General features: G+C 42.9%; 1 protein-coding gene across 1 annotated transcript in view; it reads right to left on the bottom strand.

The window, feature by feature from the left end:
- NWD1 (NACHT and WD repeat domain containing 1) overlaps positions 1 to 18,212 on the bottom strand; it is a 125,935-nt gene that overhangs the window by 82,411 nt on the left and 25,312 nt on the right. Inside the window, exons 3-5 of the mRNA XM_075280473.1 lie at positions 14,492 to 14,608; positions 3,318 to 3,672; positions 1,864 to 2,222 (exon numbers count right to left, since the gene is read on the bottom strand). Of these exons, the coding sequence (XP_075136574.1) occupies positions 1,864 to 2,222; positions 3,318 to 3,672; positions 14,492 to 14,608 (831 nt within the window). The remainder of the gene's footprint in view (positions 1 to 1,863; positions 2,223 to 3,317; positions 3,673 to 14,491; positions 14,609 to 18,212) is intronic.

Below are 18,212 nucleotides of genomic sequence, written 5' to 3'. Positions count from 1 at the left end.
AGCTACAGTGTTGTACTTCCTGAGACTAAAGATGTTTTTAAAAGCAGTGACCCAAGATGTTGATTGAGGGTTCTGTGTGTTCCTCTTCCTCCTCTGTTGTAACATGTAATTTACCAGGCCCTCTTTCTGTACTAGCAACATTGTCTTCTTCACTGGCACAGATCCCATTCCCTAGTAGTCATGTGGTATCTGCTGAGAGATATATTATTCATGGCTGTAGAGGAGGTATAGGTGAAAGACTATTGGTGGTGGTAGTAGTGGCAAGGGTTGAGCTACTGGTAGTCATGCTGGTAGGAGCACTAGGAGCATCTGGAATTGTGAGGGTATAGAGAAATATCATTGCCTTGATGAGTTACAAAAAAATGGGGAAGATGATGACATTACTGAATCCAATGATGATTGTATTACAGATAAGACACAGGTCAGTGTGACAGGCTGACATCACAAGAAGCAGATGGTAGTAGCATAGTAACCACTCAATCCTTTCAGCTCCAACATCCAAAAGATCTTCCTGGGGTAGATCTAAGGCAAGCTTGAGTAGTGGTGGCACAGACAAACCGATTTCCACTGCTACTGGTTTTGGTGGCAGTTGCTACGTACGGACATCTCCTGTATGGGAGATTACCAACTAGATCTCTCTGTTCTCACAAGAAATGGCATCACCACCTTATTTGGCAAAATGGAATTGCGAGTGGCCCAAGTGAGCAAGACCATTCTATTCCTTCTCTCCGTGATCATCTTTGTAGGCAGGCCACATGCACAGTTAGCACATAGTTATCATCATTATCATCCCCTCCTCTTCCATGTCAATATCAGCCATCATCCATTGTGTCCAGTAAACAATCTGCACCCAGTCGTCTGGCTGATCTGCAACTTAAACTTGTACCTGGCGGTGTAGTGGCTGCTATGCCACTTTGTTGAATCCACTGCGTTCCACCAACTGATGGCAGTGCACAGTCTCAGTGGAGGATACCTATCCATAATTATTTTTCTAGGAAAGTTGTCCCTGCTTGATATCACCATGAGGGCCTCTCCTTGTAAATGTCCATGTGGGAAAAGGTGCACACCACAAGCAGAAAAACAAGTTCTACCTCTATTTGGAAAATAGTCCAGTTTTTGGGGGGTTTTTACGTTGTGCCCCAAATGTTTTTTTTGAAATTCTGTAAAATGTCATTCTGTCAACACAATGTTAATGTGGCATGTTCTCCCATACAGGGAAAACCAGCAAGATAATCAAATTTCTTTTCTGCCTCCCAAGTGCTGTTCTCATGATCATAGAAGCCACAGCCACAATTTTGTTTCCCAAAATAGCACTTATTAATTTAATATTAATTTATAAATTAACTTAATTTCTTATTTATTTATTTATTTTACAAATCATTGCTTTTTGCAATATAGCCACCATGTGTGTCTAAAAAAACAAGAGTAAGCACCTTTTCCACCAAAAAAGGGTAATTTGTGGAGTATTTTAAATGTTTAAAAGTGAGTGGGGTTTTTATAACTGTAGCTGTGTTTGCCTCAGAGAACTAGAAATGAAATAGATCCAGGTAGGTTCATAGGAGCCCAGAATGTGTTATACACTATGTTTCAAGCCAATTTAAGTTGTGGTTCATACCAAACTTCTTCAACCCAAAAATTAAGCTAGGACCTGAGCCACCCAGACCTGAAACGAAACTTGAGAGGTTCCTCCATTTCTACTCCCTAAGAAGAACTTGTGGTAAGTGGGGCTCTAGCTGCCCTGATCCCCTCTATTGGGTTACCTGGCATGACAAGAGACTTGGTAACTGGGGCCTTATTACACATTCATGCTATTTTTCTGTATAATTTACAATCTATAGATATGTCTTAAGTTGTCCTATTTACCTTTGATTCTGGTAGGTCAGCACTCTTTCTGGATAAAGAGTGGAGTATCTGATGATTGACCACAGCAATGACTTGGTCGCAGAGTTTCTGTAAGTATGTTTCTTTGGATACATGTTTACTAATGTCAACTGTATTTATCTTTAATTTATCGGGATACTGTTGTGCAATCCTGGTCTTTAAGTCATTTAGCAACTCTTGAGCTTCTGTGTCTGGACTTCCATTTTCTGTGACGTCAATGAGGTATGAGAACTTATTTTTACTGAAATCAATATCATTTACTTCCCTAAAGAAAATAGTAGATCCTGATTCATCAGTTCCAGAGGCCAAGAAAAGTCCACATTCAATTTCCCCTTCTGTCACTGAAAAACATTGTGAAAAAAAGTAACTATTACCCTTATCGTCACTCTACCTAATGTATGTTAGCAAGGGAAGAAAAAACATCTTAAACCAAATTTCTACTGACAGACTATTGATATGTTGTACAGTCCCCCTAAAATAAAGCATTGGTGCAAACAAACAGGAAAGGAATTGCATGGTAACAAATCAGATTCACCTCTCATGGATATTTAGAAAATAAAGGAGGTTGCTTGACTGGTTGCCATGGGCAACAACTTCACAGTTTCTTTACAGCAGTTTTTTTTTGTACATCTCCAACAGTGTTTGTCAAAATCTCTAAATTGACATAGTCTAAGATCTCGTTCACATGTGTGAGAAGGTAACAGGCAAAGTGCTGGAGTCCAGGTATATTAGCCCCAGGTTTCTGATATGTGTGGTCCAGGACAGATCTGGAGTAGGCCTCAGCCTAGGTGTAGATCCTTGGCTCATTACTGAACCATAAAAGGCTGCAGAGCTTGCATTTCATGGCAGTTCCATGAGGTGAAAGGCAGTGTAAGGTTCTGTCCTATAACCCTGAGTCAAGTGAAACAATATTGCTCCTGTTTTGTTCATGTGGCTGGTAATAAGCCACATGTATAGTTAGGTTAGCTGTTCTGTCTAGCTACTGGCTCAGACAAGCAGATATTTATTTTGTTTTTCTCGAAGGTAAGGCTGTCTTTTGTTTTATTTATTTTGTGACTGAAGTCAAGGTTAATTTATTTTCCTGATTTTTTGTAAATAAACCAGTTTGCTGCACATTTTGTTTCCCTGTCTTGACTGGTTGGGCATCTCTGCTTCTACCGAGCTAACTTCCCCACACATGGTAGTAGCTTTAGGGGGTGTGGCGGCACCAGTTGTTACGAGTTGTTTTCGATTTTTTTGTTTTTGACGCTATTGTAGTTCAGACATTTCTTTACAACATACTGTAGATAAATCTTGAGCCTTTTAGTTTTATATAGTCTTTACAAACCTAGTAAGTAATAATTATCAGTATTATAATATTACTACAGCATTTCTCTTGACAACATAGACCTACCCTACTGTATATTTCCACATGTACTGCTTTTAAGAATACAGACCTGATTTATAATACTGATGCTTTTGCTGTACAGTAATCAATCCTTCAAGATATGCAACTTGTGCGGCTGAGCGTAATATACCTATCAGCCGCTTCTCAACTGCCTTCCACTTCTTGGCTTCCTTTGCCTGGATTTCAGCATGAGATGGATCCGTATCAGAGAAATGAGGAAAATGAACAGTTATGGGCTGAAATACATATACTGGAGGAACAGCATTCATGTCCTTCCAAAACCACTGGGTTAAAAGCTGAGCATCAGCTTCATCTTTGAGGACTTTCTTGTATAGTATGTCAAATTCCTCTTCTTTTATAATTCGAGGTATTGGTCTGAACCCATAGCGATCACCAATCAATGCCTGTTGATAAATATATAGATACAATAAAAGCAAGGCAGCATCAATGGGAGGTCTTCCCAAAGTTTCTGGGCCGAAAACCAGTCTCCCAACCAGGTCATATATTCAACATGAGAAAGTTTCCTCCACAACATCAATTGAGGGAACAATTTATTGGAGCCTAGACCATACACCACGTATCAGTCCATGCAAGAGCATATTTAGATACTTTCCCTCCTGTATACATGTGTTGTTGTTGTTGAACGCAATTGCGTGCATGTTTGTTTTTTATGTGTACTTGTAAAAGCCCCTTAGGGGAGGTTTGTTGAAGTCGGCATTGTAGAGTGAAAGACACCCAAGAGAGGTTTGTTATTGATCACTGGTACTGGCAGGTAACTGCACAGTTATATTCACTGTCTGGAATAGATGTTGTTCTTTACTACTAGTGTAAAATAGTAAAATGCAGATTACTTAGCATAAACATAATGAAAAATACTATACTGGTTGTATTGCATTTAAGATGTACAGTACTGTGAAAAAAATATGTTTCTTTCACATGCATTGTTCTTGTGGCCCTTTTTATAGACTTGAATAAAATTCCATGCTTTTCAAGCACTTACTATAAGTATTTTTGGAAAGCATTTTTTTATACTCACATTTTTGTGTTTGTTTTTTTTAGTAAAACCTAGGCCATGTATAAGGACGGGCCAGGGCCTCCACTGTGCTGCGTGGAAGCTCCTGGCCCACTCTGTGTCCAGCGCCGGGATGGGGTCAGGGGGATCAGCGGCGGGCCTGAGGCCTGGTTATTTGTGTTCTTGCAGCATCAGCTCCCCTAGTGATGAGCTCCTCCTGTCTCCTGTTCCCTATCTCCTGCCTCCTTTTCCTGTTACCTGGACTCTGCATGTGTATGACCCTGCTTGCTTTACAGACCTCTCCTCCGTGATCCTGATTTGGCACCTCCCTAACCTCCTGTGTATGACCTTTTGGCTTTCTCCTGACCTCTCTTTTTGGATCCTGATTTGGCTACTCCGCAAAACCTCCTGTGTATGACCTAGCTCTCCTGACTATGCTTCTGCCTCTGCCTTCTGCTACCACATGACCATCTGATCCCGACTCGGCTTATTTGACCACAATTCCTTTGGAATCAGCCTGACTCCCCTGGGATACCTTTCTGTACAACATTGAAAGAAAGAGTGGTTTAAGCTCACCTATAGACATTCATGTGACGGTGAAGTCTTCGGGGTGCACATTATACTCTAGACTCCATGAGTGATATCAGTAGCCAACATTTAGAAAAAGGATTCTGACGTGTTTCGGAACTATGGGTTCCTTCCTCATAGCTACAACTGTTTTTAGGGGGTTTATTTTGTGTTGTATTTTTCCTTTTCACCAATTTATTATGATTTGTAATATTTTTACTCTATGAATTAAAAGTTAATTTTTACTTTGGTGAGTTGCTGGAAGAATCCTTTTTCTAACTTTTCGATACCTTCCTGTACCCCTGCTTCCCCAAATCATCCTGTTCTCCTGAACTTCATTCTAAGGTTAGTGTCTAGGTTTTTCTGGGTCCTCCTACTTGGGATTCTCTGAGTGTGTGTCACTCTCTAGGTAGTTGCGGATCTGGGCCCTGGATTTTTACCAAGTCCAACTCCACCATCAGGAGCTCTGGCAAAGAACACCAGGACCTGGTTCCTCTCCAGTTGGGAGAGCGTAGCACACTTAGGACTGTTTTTGCCTCAGTGCTTGGGCTTTCTAGTTGCCCAGGCCTTACTGAGTTTATTGTTGCATCAGATTCCTAACAGAATAACCAGCCCTACCTCCTCCTTCAGGAACTTTGTGATATGGAACTGATGCAAGCACTGGTTGAGCAGATGCAGGGTTTGGCTCAACTTGTCTAGGATTTGGCCAAATGGGTTCAGAACCAGGAACAGGCTCGTTCCCAAGCCCCGGCACTCTCTCCAGCTCCGATGGAACCTAAAATTAACTTACCCGATAAGTTTTCTGGAGATCATGCTTCTTTTGTGAATTTTCAGGAGGCTTTCAAATTATACTTCCGCCTCCGACCCCATTCGTCTGGTAACACACAGCAACAGATGGCTATTGTCATCTCCTTACTCCAAGGGGATCCGCAATCATGGGCCTTCTCTCTGCTTCCTCAAGCTCCTGAATTATCGTCAGTTGACAATTTCTTCATGGCTTTGGGTCTTCTATATGACAAAACGGACGCTCAAGCCTTGGCTGAAGCCAAATTGTCTTTTCTGTGTCAAGGGAACCAGGCTGCTGAGGATTACTGTGCCGAGTTCAGGAGATGGTAAGTACAGTCTAAATGGAACAACCCTGCACTTTGTTCCAAGTTCTGAAAGGGTCTTTCTGATGCAGTCAAGGATGCTATGGTGAATTTTCCTCAACCTGCCACTTTAGAAGGAAGTAGAAAACTCACCATCTGGCTGGATAGACATTTGTGAGAACACAAGAGGGAGAGAGTGTTTACTAACATTTCTGCTGCTGTTCCTGTTCCTCCACCTGAACCTGTCCAGGTTAGTGTCTGGGTTTTTCTAGGTCCTCCTACTTGGGGATTGCTGGGTGTTCGTCGCTCTCTGGGCAGTTGCGGATCTGGGCCCTGGACTTTTACCAAGTCCAACTCCACCATCAGGAGCTCTAGCAAAGAACTCCTGGACCTGGTTACACTTCGGTTAGGAGAGCGTAGAACGCTCAGGACTGTTTTTGCCTTGGTGCTTGGGGATTCTATTTGCCCAGGGCTTACTGAGTTTATAGTTGCATCCGGTTCCTACCACCATGTTGTGTTTTTATAAAACATTATTGACCCCAAAACACACCAAAACAGAAAAACCACAAAAAATGCACTGTTTCTAGTCTGTTAATATTTCCCAATTGCCTTACAACTATTGTCAGGCTTGCAGTGTTTATGGAAAAAAAACAAGAAAAACCAGCACAAAATGTCTTGCTTTTTTGAAAAAGCCACTATGGCCCACCTAATAGTTACTATACTATACTATACTATAATAACTCATGATGTATGCTAAATTTGGTACATCTTTACCTTTGTTTACCATCTATTTGTTGGCCTAGTTCATTCCAAAATTTTAAGCCAGAATTTAGGCAAAAGATGTTGCAATTTACAATCTCTGTTCATCTAAACTTGTCGACCTAGTAAAAAAAAAAAAATTCAAACTAGATGTGACATTGTTTTAACTTGTATAGTCCAGAATTCAGGCGCAGCCACTATAGTAAATTACCCCTATGTTTGAAGCTACTCTAAGGCTAGGTTAATACTTGCCTGGGGAGAGCCTGTCCACTAAAGCAGTGGTTACCTGCAGACCCCATAGGCTATAATGAATTCTGTCAAGTTTTCCACCTCAGTGCAGGACTTCTCTCTATGCCAATTTTTGATGGAATCTGTGTTGCAGTCTTCGTAGGAATATAGCCTAACTGATGTTATTTAATGTCCTATATTCGTTACATTGTTTTTGATCTTTAGACAAAGTGTAATATTGGACAATAGTAAACACATGATACAGATTATAAAATACTACTACCTATTATTTCAAATGCAGATCATATTTAAAGATATCCAACACCCATATATCAACCATTTAAAAAAATAGCAACCATCATTTTCATCACCTTAAAGTGAATCTGTCACATTGAACATGTCATATGTTGTAGAGAAGATTAAGCATGGATACTAGTACATCTCTCCCCCAGTTCTTCATCAGCCACTCCCCTCTGCCAATCTGTTCACTGGTTACCCGTTGACCAGCGAATACAGTTCAAGTTACTAAAGCTAACATACAAAGCCACCCACAACCTGTCCCCTCCATATATCTCTGACCTAATCTCCCACTACCTGCCCACATGTAACTTCTGATCCTCCAAAGACCTCCTACTCCATTCTGCTCTTATCCACTCTTCACACAACCGTCTCCACGATTTCTTACATGCATCCTATCCTATACTCCTTAAAAGACATATAAGACTGACCCCCACAATCACAGGATTCAAGAAGGCCCTGAAGACTCACCTATTCAGGAAGGCCTACAACCTCCAATAACACTACTGTCACCACACCGCCATCTGAATAGTCTCCACCGTCACCTTCTGGCTCTATCTCTCATAGATTGTAAGTCCTTGAGGGCAGGGCCTTCTATCCCACTGTGCCAGTTGGTCATTGTTAAGCTGGGTTCACGCTAGCGGTGTCCGACAGCTAGTGTAAGATGCTAATGTCCGTGGAAGATTTTAGCATTGGACACTAGTTGTGTCCGTTTGCAATTTGCATGATTTTAAATGGGACATCATGTAGTGTCCTTTAGTGTCCATGTGTGTCCTTAAAGGGATTCTACCATTAAAAACTATTTTTTCTAGGTAACACGTTGGAATAGCCTTTAGAAAGGCTATTCGTCTCCTACCTTTGGAAGTGCTCTCCGCCGCGCCGTTCGTTCGAAATACCGGTTTGTACCGGCATGCTAATTAGTTCTCTCGCAGCGATGGGGGCGTCCCCATTGCTGCTCGAAAACCGACTGCAGCGCCGCCTCTATGTTCTTCTGTATCCTCCCTTTCCTTCTTCAGGAGTATACAGAAGAAACCGGTATTTCGAACGAACGGCGCGGCGGAGAGCACTTCCAAAGGTAGGTGATGAATAGCCTTTCTAAAGGCTACCTAGAAAAAATAGTTTTTTAATGGTAGAAGCCCTTTAAGTGTCCGTTTACATGTAGGATTTAGCTGTCCGCTTAAAAAATCAGACATCTTTGTAAACGAACACTTAAGGACACCCATGGACACTAAAGGACACTACATGATGTCCCATTTAAAATCATGCAAATTGAAAACGGACACAGCTAGTGTCCGATGCTTAAATCTTCCGTGGACATTAGCTGCACACACTAGCTGTCGAACACCGACGCTAGTGTGAACGCCCCCTTAGTATTATATCTGTTTGTATAGTTTGTGTTTCGTATGTAAACCCCCAAATGTAAAGCACCATGGAATTAATGGTGCTATATAAATAAATAATACCTATATACTCGAGTATAAGCCGACTTTTCCAGCACATTTTTCATGCTGAAAAAGCTCTCCTTTGCTTATACACGAGTCAGGGTCCATGTAGCACAGAAAACAGGAAGGACCTGGAAGGGGGAGGTTTTTTAGTAAGGGGGAGGTTTTTTAGTGCTACTGCTCTGTGATTGGCTTGTCATGCTATCACGTGACTGTGATGTCATCAAAGGTCCTGTAGCCACTGGTATATAACATCTGCAGATAAGATTGAGTCTAAATCCTAGTAGCTCCGCCTACACCAGAGGCCGATCACATGGTCATGACGTCATCAGAGGTCCTTTAGCGCACTAGGATTTAGCATCTACCATGCAGATGAGTGGCCAGGATTCATTGTGTCTTATGGAAGATGTCTGTTGTATGGAGGAGAGGAAGCTACAGTAAAGTGACACACACAGGGACCTTCCTTTAGTTACTCTGCCTAGTAATGTCAGGCATTTGGGGTTATTAATTTAGTTTCAGTAACTCCATGTGCCTCACATTAATAACAGTTAACCCCATCATGTCCCTCATATTAACCCCTGTGTGCCCCATATAAAGGTTACCAATATGTGAGACACATGAGGGTACTAATGAAGGAACTTAATTATGAAGATACCTAATTATTACCTCCATATGTCCCACATATCAGTAACATGGGACATGATGGGGTTAACTGCTATTACTATGATCCCCATGGAGTTACTAAGCTGTAATACACATAACCAGACTTTTTATCTGCAATGGTGGTTTCCCTCCACCTCCCCCTCCTCGGCTTATACTCAAGTCAATACGTTTTCCCAGCTTTTTGTGGTAAAATTAGAGGTCTCGGCTTATATTCAGGTCGGCTTATACTCGAGTATATACGGTAATACATAATAGAATAGGCATAGGGAAATAACAGCTTATCTCCTTCAGAATTTTTATTGTATTGACTCTTGGTCCTTTCCCTTTTTTATTACATTTTGTAGTAAACTTAGAAAACCATACAGTCTGACAAATATGGTAAGTTTCTGAACCAAGACTTTTCCGACTACCATATAAAGTAGTAAAGTGGACTTTAATGGACATTCATGAAATCCTACCTCCTTTCATATAAAGATGATAGGGATTAGAGATGAGCAAACACGGTTTGATCGAATAAGTATTTGATCGAATATCAGGCCATTCGAGGTATTCGTTCCCAATCGAATACCACGCGGCATACGCAGTAAAAATTCGTATCCCCTCCCACCTTCCCTGGCACGTTTTTTGCACCAATAACTGTGCAGGGGAGGTGGGACGGGAACTATGACAACGGAGGCATTGAAAAAAAAATGAAAAAACCCATTGGCTGCCGAAAACATGTGACCTCCCATTTATAAGAACGGTGTCCCCCAAAAATAGCAGGAATCCACAGCAGTTACTTCTTGCTATATACGTGAAAAACAGCTTTTATTAGGGGTGTCCCCCCAAAAAATAGCAGGAATCCACAGTTCCTTCTTGCTATATACGTGAAAACTAGCTATTATTAGGGGTGCCCCCCAAAAAATAGCAGGAATCCACAGCAGTTACTTCTTACTATATACGTGAAAACCAGCTTTTATTAGGGGTGTCTCCCCAAAAAATAGCAAGAATCCACAACAGTTTCTTCTTGCTATATACGTTCCAACCAGCTTTTATTAGGGGTGTCCCCCCAAAAAATAGCAGGAATCCACAGCAGTTACTAATTGCTATATACGTGAAAACCAGCTTTTATTAGGGTGTCCCCCCCAAAAAAATAGCAGGAATCCATAGCAGTTACTTCTTGCTATATACGTTCCAACCAGCTTTTATTAGAGGTGTCCCCCCAAAAAATAGCAGGAATCCACAGTTGCTTCTTGCTATATACCTGAAAACTAGCTATTATTAGGGGTGTCCCCCCAAAAATAGCAGGAATCCACAGCAGTTACCTCTTGCTATATACATGAAAAACAGCTTTTATTAGGGGTGTCCCCCAAAAAAATAGCAGGAATCCACAGTTGCTTCTTGCTATATACGTGAAAACTAGCTATTATTAGGGGTGTCCCCCAAAAAATAGCAGGAATCCACAGCAGTTACTTCTTGCTATATACGTTCCAACCAGCTTTTATTAGGAGTGTCCCCCAAAAATAGCAGGAATCCACAGCAGTTACTTCTTACTATGTACGTTCCAACCAGCTTTTACTTCTTGCTATATACGTGAAAAACAGCTTTTATTAGGGGTGTCCCCCCAAAAAATAGCAGGAATCCACAGCAGTTACTTCTTACTATATACGTTCCAACCAGCTTTTATTAGTGGTGTCCCCCCAAAAAATAGCCGGAATCCACAGCAGTTACTACTTGCTATATAAGTTCCAACCAGCTTTTATTAGGGGTGTCCCCACAAAAATAGAAGGAATCCACAGCAATTACTTCTTGCTATATATGTGAAAAACAGCTTTTATTAGGGGTCCCCCCCCCAAAAAAAAATAGCAGGAATCCACAGCAGTTACTTCTTGCTATATACGTGAAAAACAGCTTTTATTAGGGGTGCCCCCCCACAAAAAAAATTGCAGGAATCTACAGTTACTTCTTGCTATATATGTTCCAACCAGCTTTTATTAGGGGTGTCCCCCCAAAAATAGCAGGAATCCACAGCAGTTACTTCTTGCTATATTCGTAAAACCAGCTTTTATTAGGGGTGTCCCCCCAAAAAATAGCAGGAATCCACAGCAGTTACTAATTGCTATATACGTTCCAACCAGCTTTTATTAGGGGTGTCCCCCCAAAAATATTAATAATCCACAGCAGTTTCTTCTGACTATATACGTTCCAACCAGCTTTTATTAGGGGTGTATAGACCATCAAAAGGGCATTATAAATCAAAAAATGCATAAGGCTAGTGCAAGGGGACGAGGACGGGGGCGTGGAAATACAGATGTTGAGCAAGGTTGAGCTCAACCAACAGTGTCTACTCCGCCTACAGCTCTGCGGCAGCAAGCATTGCGCTTCCCTACAGTCCCCAGCTTAATGCAGGGTACAAACCTAAGTAGGCCCAAGCACCAGGAAGAGGTGTTACAATGGCTGGAGGACAATGTTTCCAGCACATTCTCCACCAGCCAGTCAGCCTCTACCTCAACTCCTCCTCCTACCCAACAGTCTGGTCCTCCTTCCTCACCACATGCCCAATCTTCCCAGCAAACTAATCCCACCTTTCCCACCTCCCAGGAGCTGTTTTCAGCTCCATTCACTGTCCCTCTCTCTGTCCCACCACGTCCTGAATCACCAGAGGTAACAGATGAGTTGCTGTGTCCTGATGTACAAACACTGGAGCCGTTATCTCCTGTTGTTGTTGTTGACCAGCAACAGGCCCTCAGTGAAGACGATGACGAGACACAGTTGCCATCAGGGCAGCCTGTTGCCATCGTCGGTGTGCAAGATGAGGAGGAGCCATCAGAGGAATTGGAAGAGGAGGTGGTGGACATCGAGGACACTGACCCGACCTGGACAGGGCAGATGTCAAGTGGGGAGAGCAGTGTAGATGTGGAGGGAAGTGCAGCACCAAAGAGAGTGGCTAGAGGCACAGGCATGTCCAGAGGCAGAGGACAGCTGCTTCACTGAAGCCAGGCCACAGCCAGCATTGCCCAAAATGTTCCCTATTGTAGCCAGCCTAGAAAAACTCCCACATCGAGGACACGGTCTTCGGTGGTGTGGAATTTTTTTAATGTATGTGCGGCGGACAAATATACTGCAACTCCAAACTGAGTAGGGGCTCTGAAAAGAGCAACCTTACGACCACTGCCATGGTCATTATGAAGGCAAGCACTGGACTCAGTGGCAGAGAGCAAACGCAGGACAATCGTCGTCCGGCGTTGCCGCCACTGCCTCTCCCACTGTTGCCAGTGCTGGCGCTGCAGTCCAGACCAGCAGCCAGGAAACCTCCACATCTGCCTCCACCACTTTGGAGAGTTCTCCCTCATCCTCCCCTTCTCCTGCCTTAGCTCCTTCTCTTGCCTTATCTCCCTCTCCTGTACCACCCGGAAGGGGCACACTCTCCAAGGTCTGGGACACGTTAATGGCACCCACTCGGCAAACTACCGCCACTGAGGGGCCTAGTGTCACCAGGACCGAAACACAAACTTGTGTACCGAGCAACCCTCTGCTGTCGCTTCCTAGATGAGAGGAAAATTCTTGACAGTTCAATTGGTAGGTGTCACTGGAGATATATCAGCAGCAAGAATGTCCGACAACCCCTTGGGGAAGTAACGACCAGGAGAACTCGACCAAACAAATGGACACTGCGCTACTCCAGAATGGAAATCAACACGCACTTTATTGAAAATTCTTAACACCGGTGTTAAGAATTTTCAATAAAGTGCGTGTTGATTTCCATTCTGGAGTAGCGCAGTGTCCATTTGTTTGGTTGAGTTCTCCTAGTGTCACCAGGAGGGACAAGTATAGGCGCATGTTGTGGGAGTACCTGTCCGACCCCAGCCCTGTCCTCTCTGATCCCTCTGCGCCCTATACTTATTGGGTCTCCAAATTGGATTTGTGTCTGGAACTTGCGCTGTACGCATTGGAGGTCCTTTCCTTCCCTGCCGTCAGCGTGCTTTCGGAAAGGGTCTTTAGCGCAGCCGTTGGCATAATTATGGATAAGCGCAGCTGGCTGTCAGCTGACATTGCTGACTGGCTGACGCTGATCAAAATGAACAACCACTGGATAGACCCATCATTTTCATGTCCACCTGTGTCAAGCACCCTGACATGAAGTTTCATGTGTGTGCTCAACCTCTAAAATTCCTCCGCCTCCTGCACCATCAGCGTTGCACAATTCTGCTCCTACTAGACTCAATCCACCCTGATTTCCCCCCAACTCTGCTGGTTAGAGTCTCAATCCACCCTGATTCCCCCAAATTCTGCTGTTTAGAGGCTCAACTCACTCCAAGGGCCAAAAACACTGCCGGTGCAAGGCTCTACTCACTGCAAGTGCCAAAAACACTGCTTTTTCAAGGTTCTACTCACTCCAAGGGCCCAAAACTCTGGTGGTGCAAGGCTCTACTCACTCTAAGGGTCTAAAACTCTGCTGGTAAGAGGCTGAAGTCACCTCAAGGTCCACAATCTCTGCTGGTAGCTCAGCTTAAGGGCCTCTAACTTAATTTGGAAGGGCTCACGTTAAGGGTCAGAAAAGTGAATTTTGGAAGGTCTTACCACATCACACACACACATAAACAATGACAGTTAAGGGTGGGTACTGTTGGATTTCCCATTGCCTATTCCATCTGTGGTTGTCATGGTTGGCAATGTGATTTAAAGGGGTGCTTGTTAATGTTTCTTTAGCTTGAATTTGGGTTTCTGTCCATCCAATTGGGGAAGAAAGAAGGTTTCCAGGTATTTTCCCACTTTGATAGAGGTTTTTTTGAGTGTAGAAAGTGTGTAGTTGATAGGCTGTGACGGTGGGGTAAAACTGTGACTTGGGCTTGTTAGATGCCCCCAGGTATGCTTCCCCTGCTGTCCCAGTTGCATTGCAGAGGTGTTGGTATCATTTCCTGGGGTGTCATAGTGGACTTGGTGACCCTCCTGAGTCGAATGTTGGTTTCCCCTGAAACAAAGATTTTTTCCCATAGACTATAATAGGGTTCAATATTCTATCAAATAGTCGAATATTGAGCAGCTATTCGAAACAAATAACGAATATCGAATATTTTACTGTTCGCTCATCTCTAATAGGGATAGGATAGATATATGGAAAGCCATATAGAAACTATTCATATACTGTAGGAATAAATTGAAATATAGAGGACTGGAAATTACTTACAATGAAGTATGGTCCTATAGAAGTCCTCTTGCAAGCTTCAATCTCCTTTAGACAAAGATCAGTGGTCATGTGATCCACTGAGGCATAATCTCGGACACCCCAGCGCATGTCTACCGCCTATAAGGAGGGATATTGAAGATCATATACATTATATGTTCAAGAAAAAGAGATGTCATCACATTTTTGAAATATGTTGTAAAGTAATAGCTTTTCAGCTTTAACCAGAGAAGGTCAGATTTCTTTTCAGCTTTCTGTTTTTCTGAAGGTATTTCCCCAGCAATCCGCACCTTACCACATGTGCAAACATATCTAGAGATCTGTCAACTCTGCTATTCCGGAGATGTACAGAGCTCTGTCAACTCTGCTATTCCGGAGATGTACAGAGCTCTGTCAACTCTGCTATTCCGGAGATGTACAGAGCTCTGTCAACTCTGCTATTCCAGAGATGTAGCAGGGCTGTGCAGTCAACGCTGCTACATATGAGATGTACAGAGCTCTGTCAACTCTGTTACATCTGAGATCGGACCACAATGGAAACTGCTGTGGACCGATCTTAGACTCCACCTCCTCCGGCAGAACCAGTGTTGATTGGCCGAATACTGTACACTGTACGGGATTTGGCCAATCAACGCTGGCCAATGCTTTCCTATGGAGAAAAGTCAGCTCCGCATAACACAAGTTGACAGGCATCCCGATTAGCATATAATGGGCTGCCACGAGATAGATCCCCAAAGAGCTGTTTGAGTAACATTCCTACCTAAATAAAGCTAATTCCTAGCTATCCCTGCCTGTACAGCTATCCCTGTCTCAGAGTCACATAGTTCACAGTCTCATATGAACCGGATCTGAAATCCACTATTCGTCTAAAGTGGAGGTCACCTGATTTCGACAGCCGATGGCTTTTTCAGATTTTTTTTTCTTTCGATGCCTATGTTGTCGTAGTTCCTGTCCCACCTCCCCTGCGCAGTTATTGGTGTAAAAAAAATGCCAGGGAAGGTGGGAGGGGAATCGAATTTTTAGAGCATTTGCCATGTGTTGTTCGACTGAAATCGAACATCTCGAACAGCCTGATATCCGATTGAACATATACTCGGTCAAACGCTGTTCGCTCATCTCTAATCATTACGGTCCTATGAAAAAGTTTGGGCACCCCTATTAATCTTAATCATTTTTAGTTCTAAATATTTTGGTGTTTGCAGCAGCCATTTCAGTTTGATATATCTAATAACTGATGGACACAGTAATATTTCAGGATTGAAATGAGGTTTATTGTACTAACAGAAAATGTGCAATATGCATTAAACCAAAATTTGGCCGGTGCAAAAGTATGGGCACCTCAACAGAAAAGTGACATTAATATTTAGTAGATCCTCCTTTTGCAAAGATAACAGCCTCTAGTCACTTACTGTAGCTTTTAATCAGTTCCTGGATCCTGGATGAAGGGAATTTGGACCATTCCTCTTTACAAAACAATTCAACGTAGAAAAGTGTGATGGACGTGGCTGGGTGGATGGTGGGATAGGGTCCCAACCCGTATACTAAATTATAAAGGATCCCACCGAGAGACAATAAATCTTTTGCATGGTTTCTTTTATTCTCAAGGGTTTTAACAATGCTTGGTGAAAAATGAAAAAATAAACGTTTTCGGCCTGTCTGGCCTTCGTCAGACTCTACAAGATAAATAAAATACAGAAAAATAGAAAAACAGTGAGTAATACACCATAGCATATCACGTAAGAGTGTACATAATATGTGAGTGGCTAACAACTGACTATACATAATATACAAAATCATCACTACTGCGTTATGTTGGAAACAAGAACAGAAGATAAAGCCGATATCACAAGAAGCAATCCTGGAGTGTGCAGGCTTTTTATCACAAAGTTACGAAACATAATTTGCCGTTTCGCCATATAGGTCCTTGGTCACTCATAGATAAGGTATAAGGCATAGAGTTAAGCTGAGAGATAGTATCCCTGTTACACCAAGAAGAAATGCAGTAATCTCCCGATTGTTTAAACATCCCTATAATGGGAAAATGAAGATAAGGAAGCAGTTAGAAAAGAGTAGGACATACCGTATCTGGCTTTTTAGTAGGCTTGGAGATAGGGAGATTTTCCCAAGAGAGATGTGAAAACCTGTGGGTAAATTCATGTTGTGATGAAAAGTAGAATGCAAGATAGTACTGACGCTGTATATGTATGGTAAAATGATTGCTTACCCTCAATAAATATCTATGGGGTTAACTGTGTGTCATGGACACGTTCAGGTGTTGATATCTTAATCAATCCAATGTAGGAGTGCTGTGGGTGGATATACAGGCTAGTGGTTAGGCAACACATGGTTATGCAACAAAAACTGGTGGATGATAAGATAGAGTAAACTAGTCGCTCACCCTTAGAAATGTATACAGCAATGACCAACTGTACTGCGCTGACCAGAATGCTGGTGTTATCAAAGATGAAGAGATGGCTGCAAATGGAAATATAAATCTCCTCAAACCATAGTTTTGGGCAAGTATCGACTTGGTGAGGTTGTAATAAATTTTACCTGTTTATTATGTCCTCCCAGGGGTGGCTGTAGCATTGGTGGTGCAGTGTGCCCTAAGAAACAAAGGGATCACATGCAAGTTGTAGGGCATTGTAGTGAGCGGTTGGTGAATAATGATGTCTCCCTCAGCGAGAAGATAATCATCCCCAGACTCCCCCTTACCTGCAGGGGAGGCCCGAGGTCTGTCCTCTGTCATTGGTGGTGTGGTAGGTACTGCGGGCGGTCTGCGCTTTATCTCGCGCTGAGCCGACCCGCTCTGACGTCACAGCGCATGCGCGTCGTGCGTCATGACGTCAGGCCCGGCGCACGTCCCATCATAGTTGATGGAAGTGCAGCCGGCCGGGAAACAGAGCGGTCACGTGGGGAAGCGTCCCCACGTGACCTCGTTCCCTTAGCAACCTATGGAATCGCCGCCCCTGTGTGCCAGTATGTATAGCGATCTGTTAATACAGATGAAGGAGGGGCTGAAACGATATGAAAACTATGTCAATATTGAATGTATGTGGTGAAGGCTGTCATTATCTGTACCCATGTTAGCTAAGTGGCACTTATTAAGGGGATGTGAGTGAGATATGGTGGATATATGTGTAATGAGATATGGGTTTGGGGACACTAAACTAGGGAATGAATGGGGAATTATGCAAGGAAATGGTAAAGGAGATAGAAAGTGTAAGATTAAAGAATGGTGTAGAGGGACAGAAGGAGAGTGGTAGATTAGAGATCCAGTATTGCTAGGGGCAGCAATACCAACTTATTCTGGACCAAGGATACCTTTCCCTATGACGTCACAAAGTCATCTAGCGGTGGTTCTGAAAAACATGAAAATTGTGTTAATACAACAGGTCCGATCTTATAGAAAGGCGGATATATCATATTCCCTGTTCAATCCCAGAGGTTCCATGGTCTGTAGGGTATAAATCCAAAATGCCTCTCTCCGTTTTAGGAGGCGTATCCTATCACCCCCTCTCCTTGGTGCCTCAACCTGTTCCAGTACCTGAAACCTTAATTGAGCAATGTTGTGGTTCTGGCTAATGAAATGGGCTGGTACAGGTAAATGCAATAATTGGCAACGAATGTTGGACTTATGCTGACGTATGCGGTCCCGCACACGCTGGGTAGTTTCCCCAACGTATGCGAGACCGCACGGGCACTTGATTAAATAAACCACATA

Source organism: Leptodactylus fuscus, chromosome 1 (genome assembly GCF_031893055.1).
Source record: "Leptodactylus fuscus isolate aLepFus1 chromosome 1, aLepFus1.hap2, whole genome shotgun sequence".
Lineage (NCBI taxonomy): Eukaryota > Metazoa > Chordata > Amphibia > Anura > Leptodactylidae > Leptodactylus > Leptodactylus fuscus.
This window is presented reverse-complemented; position numbering and strand designations above follow the sequence as displayed.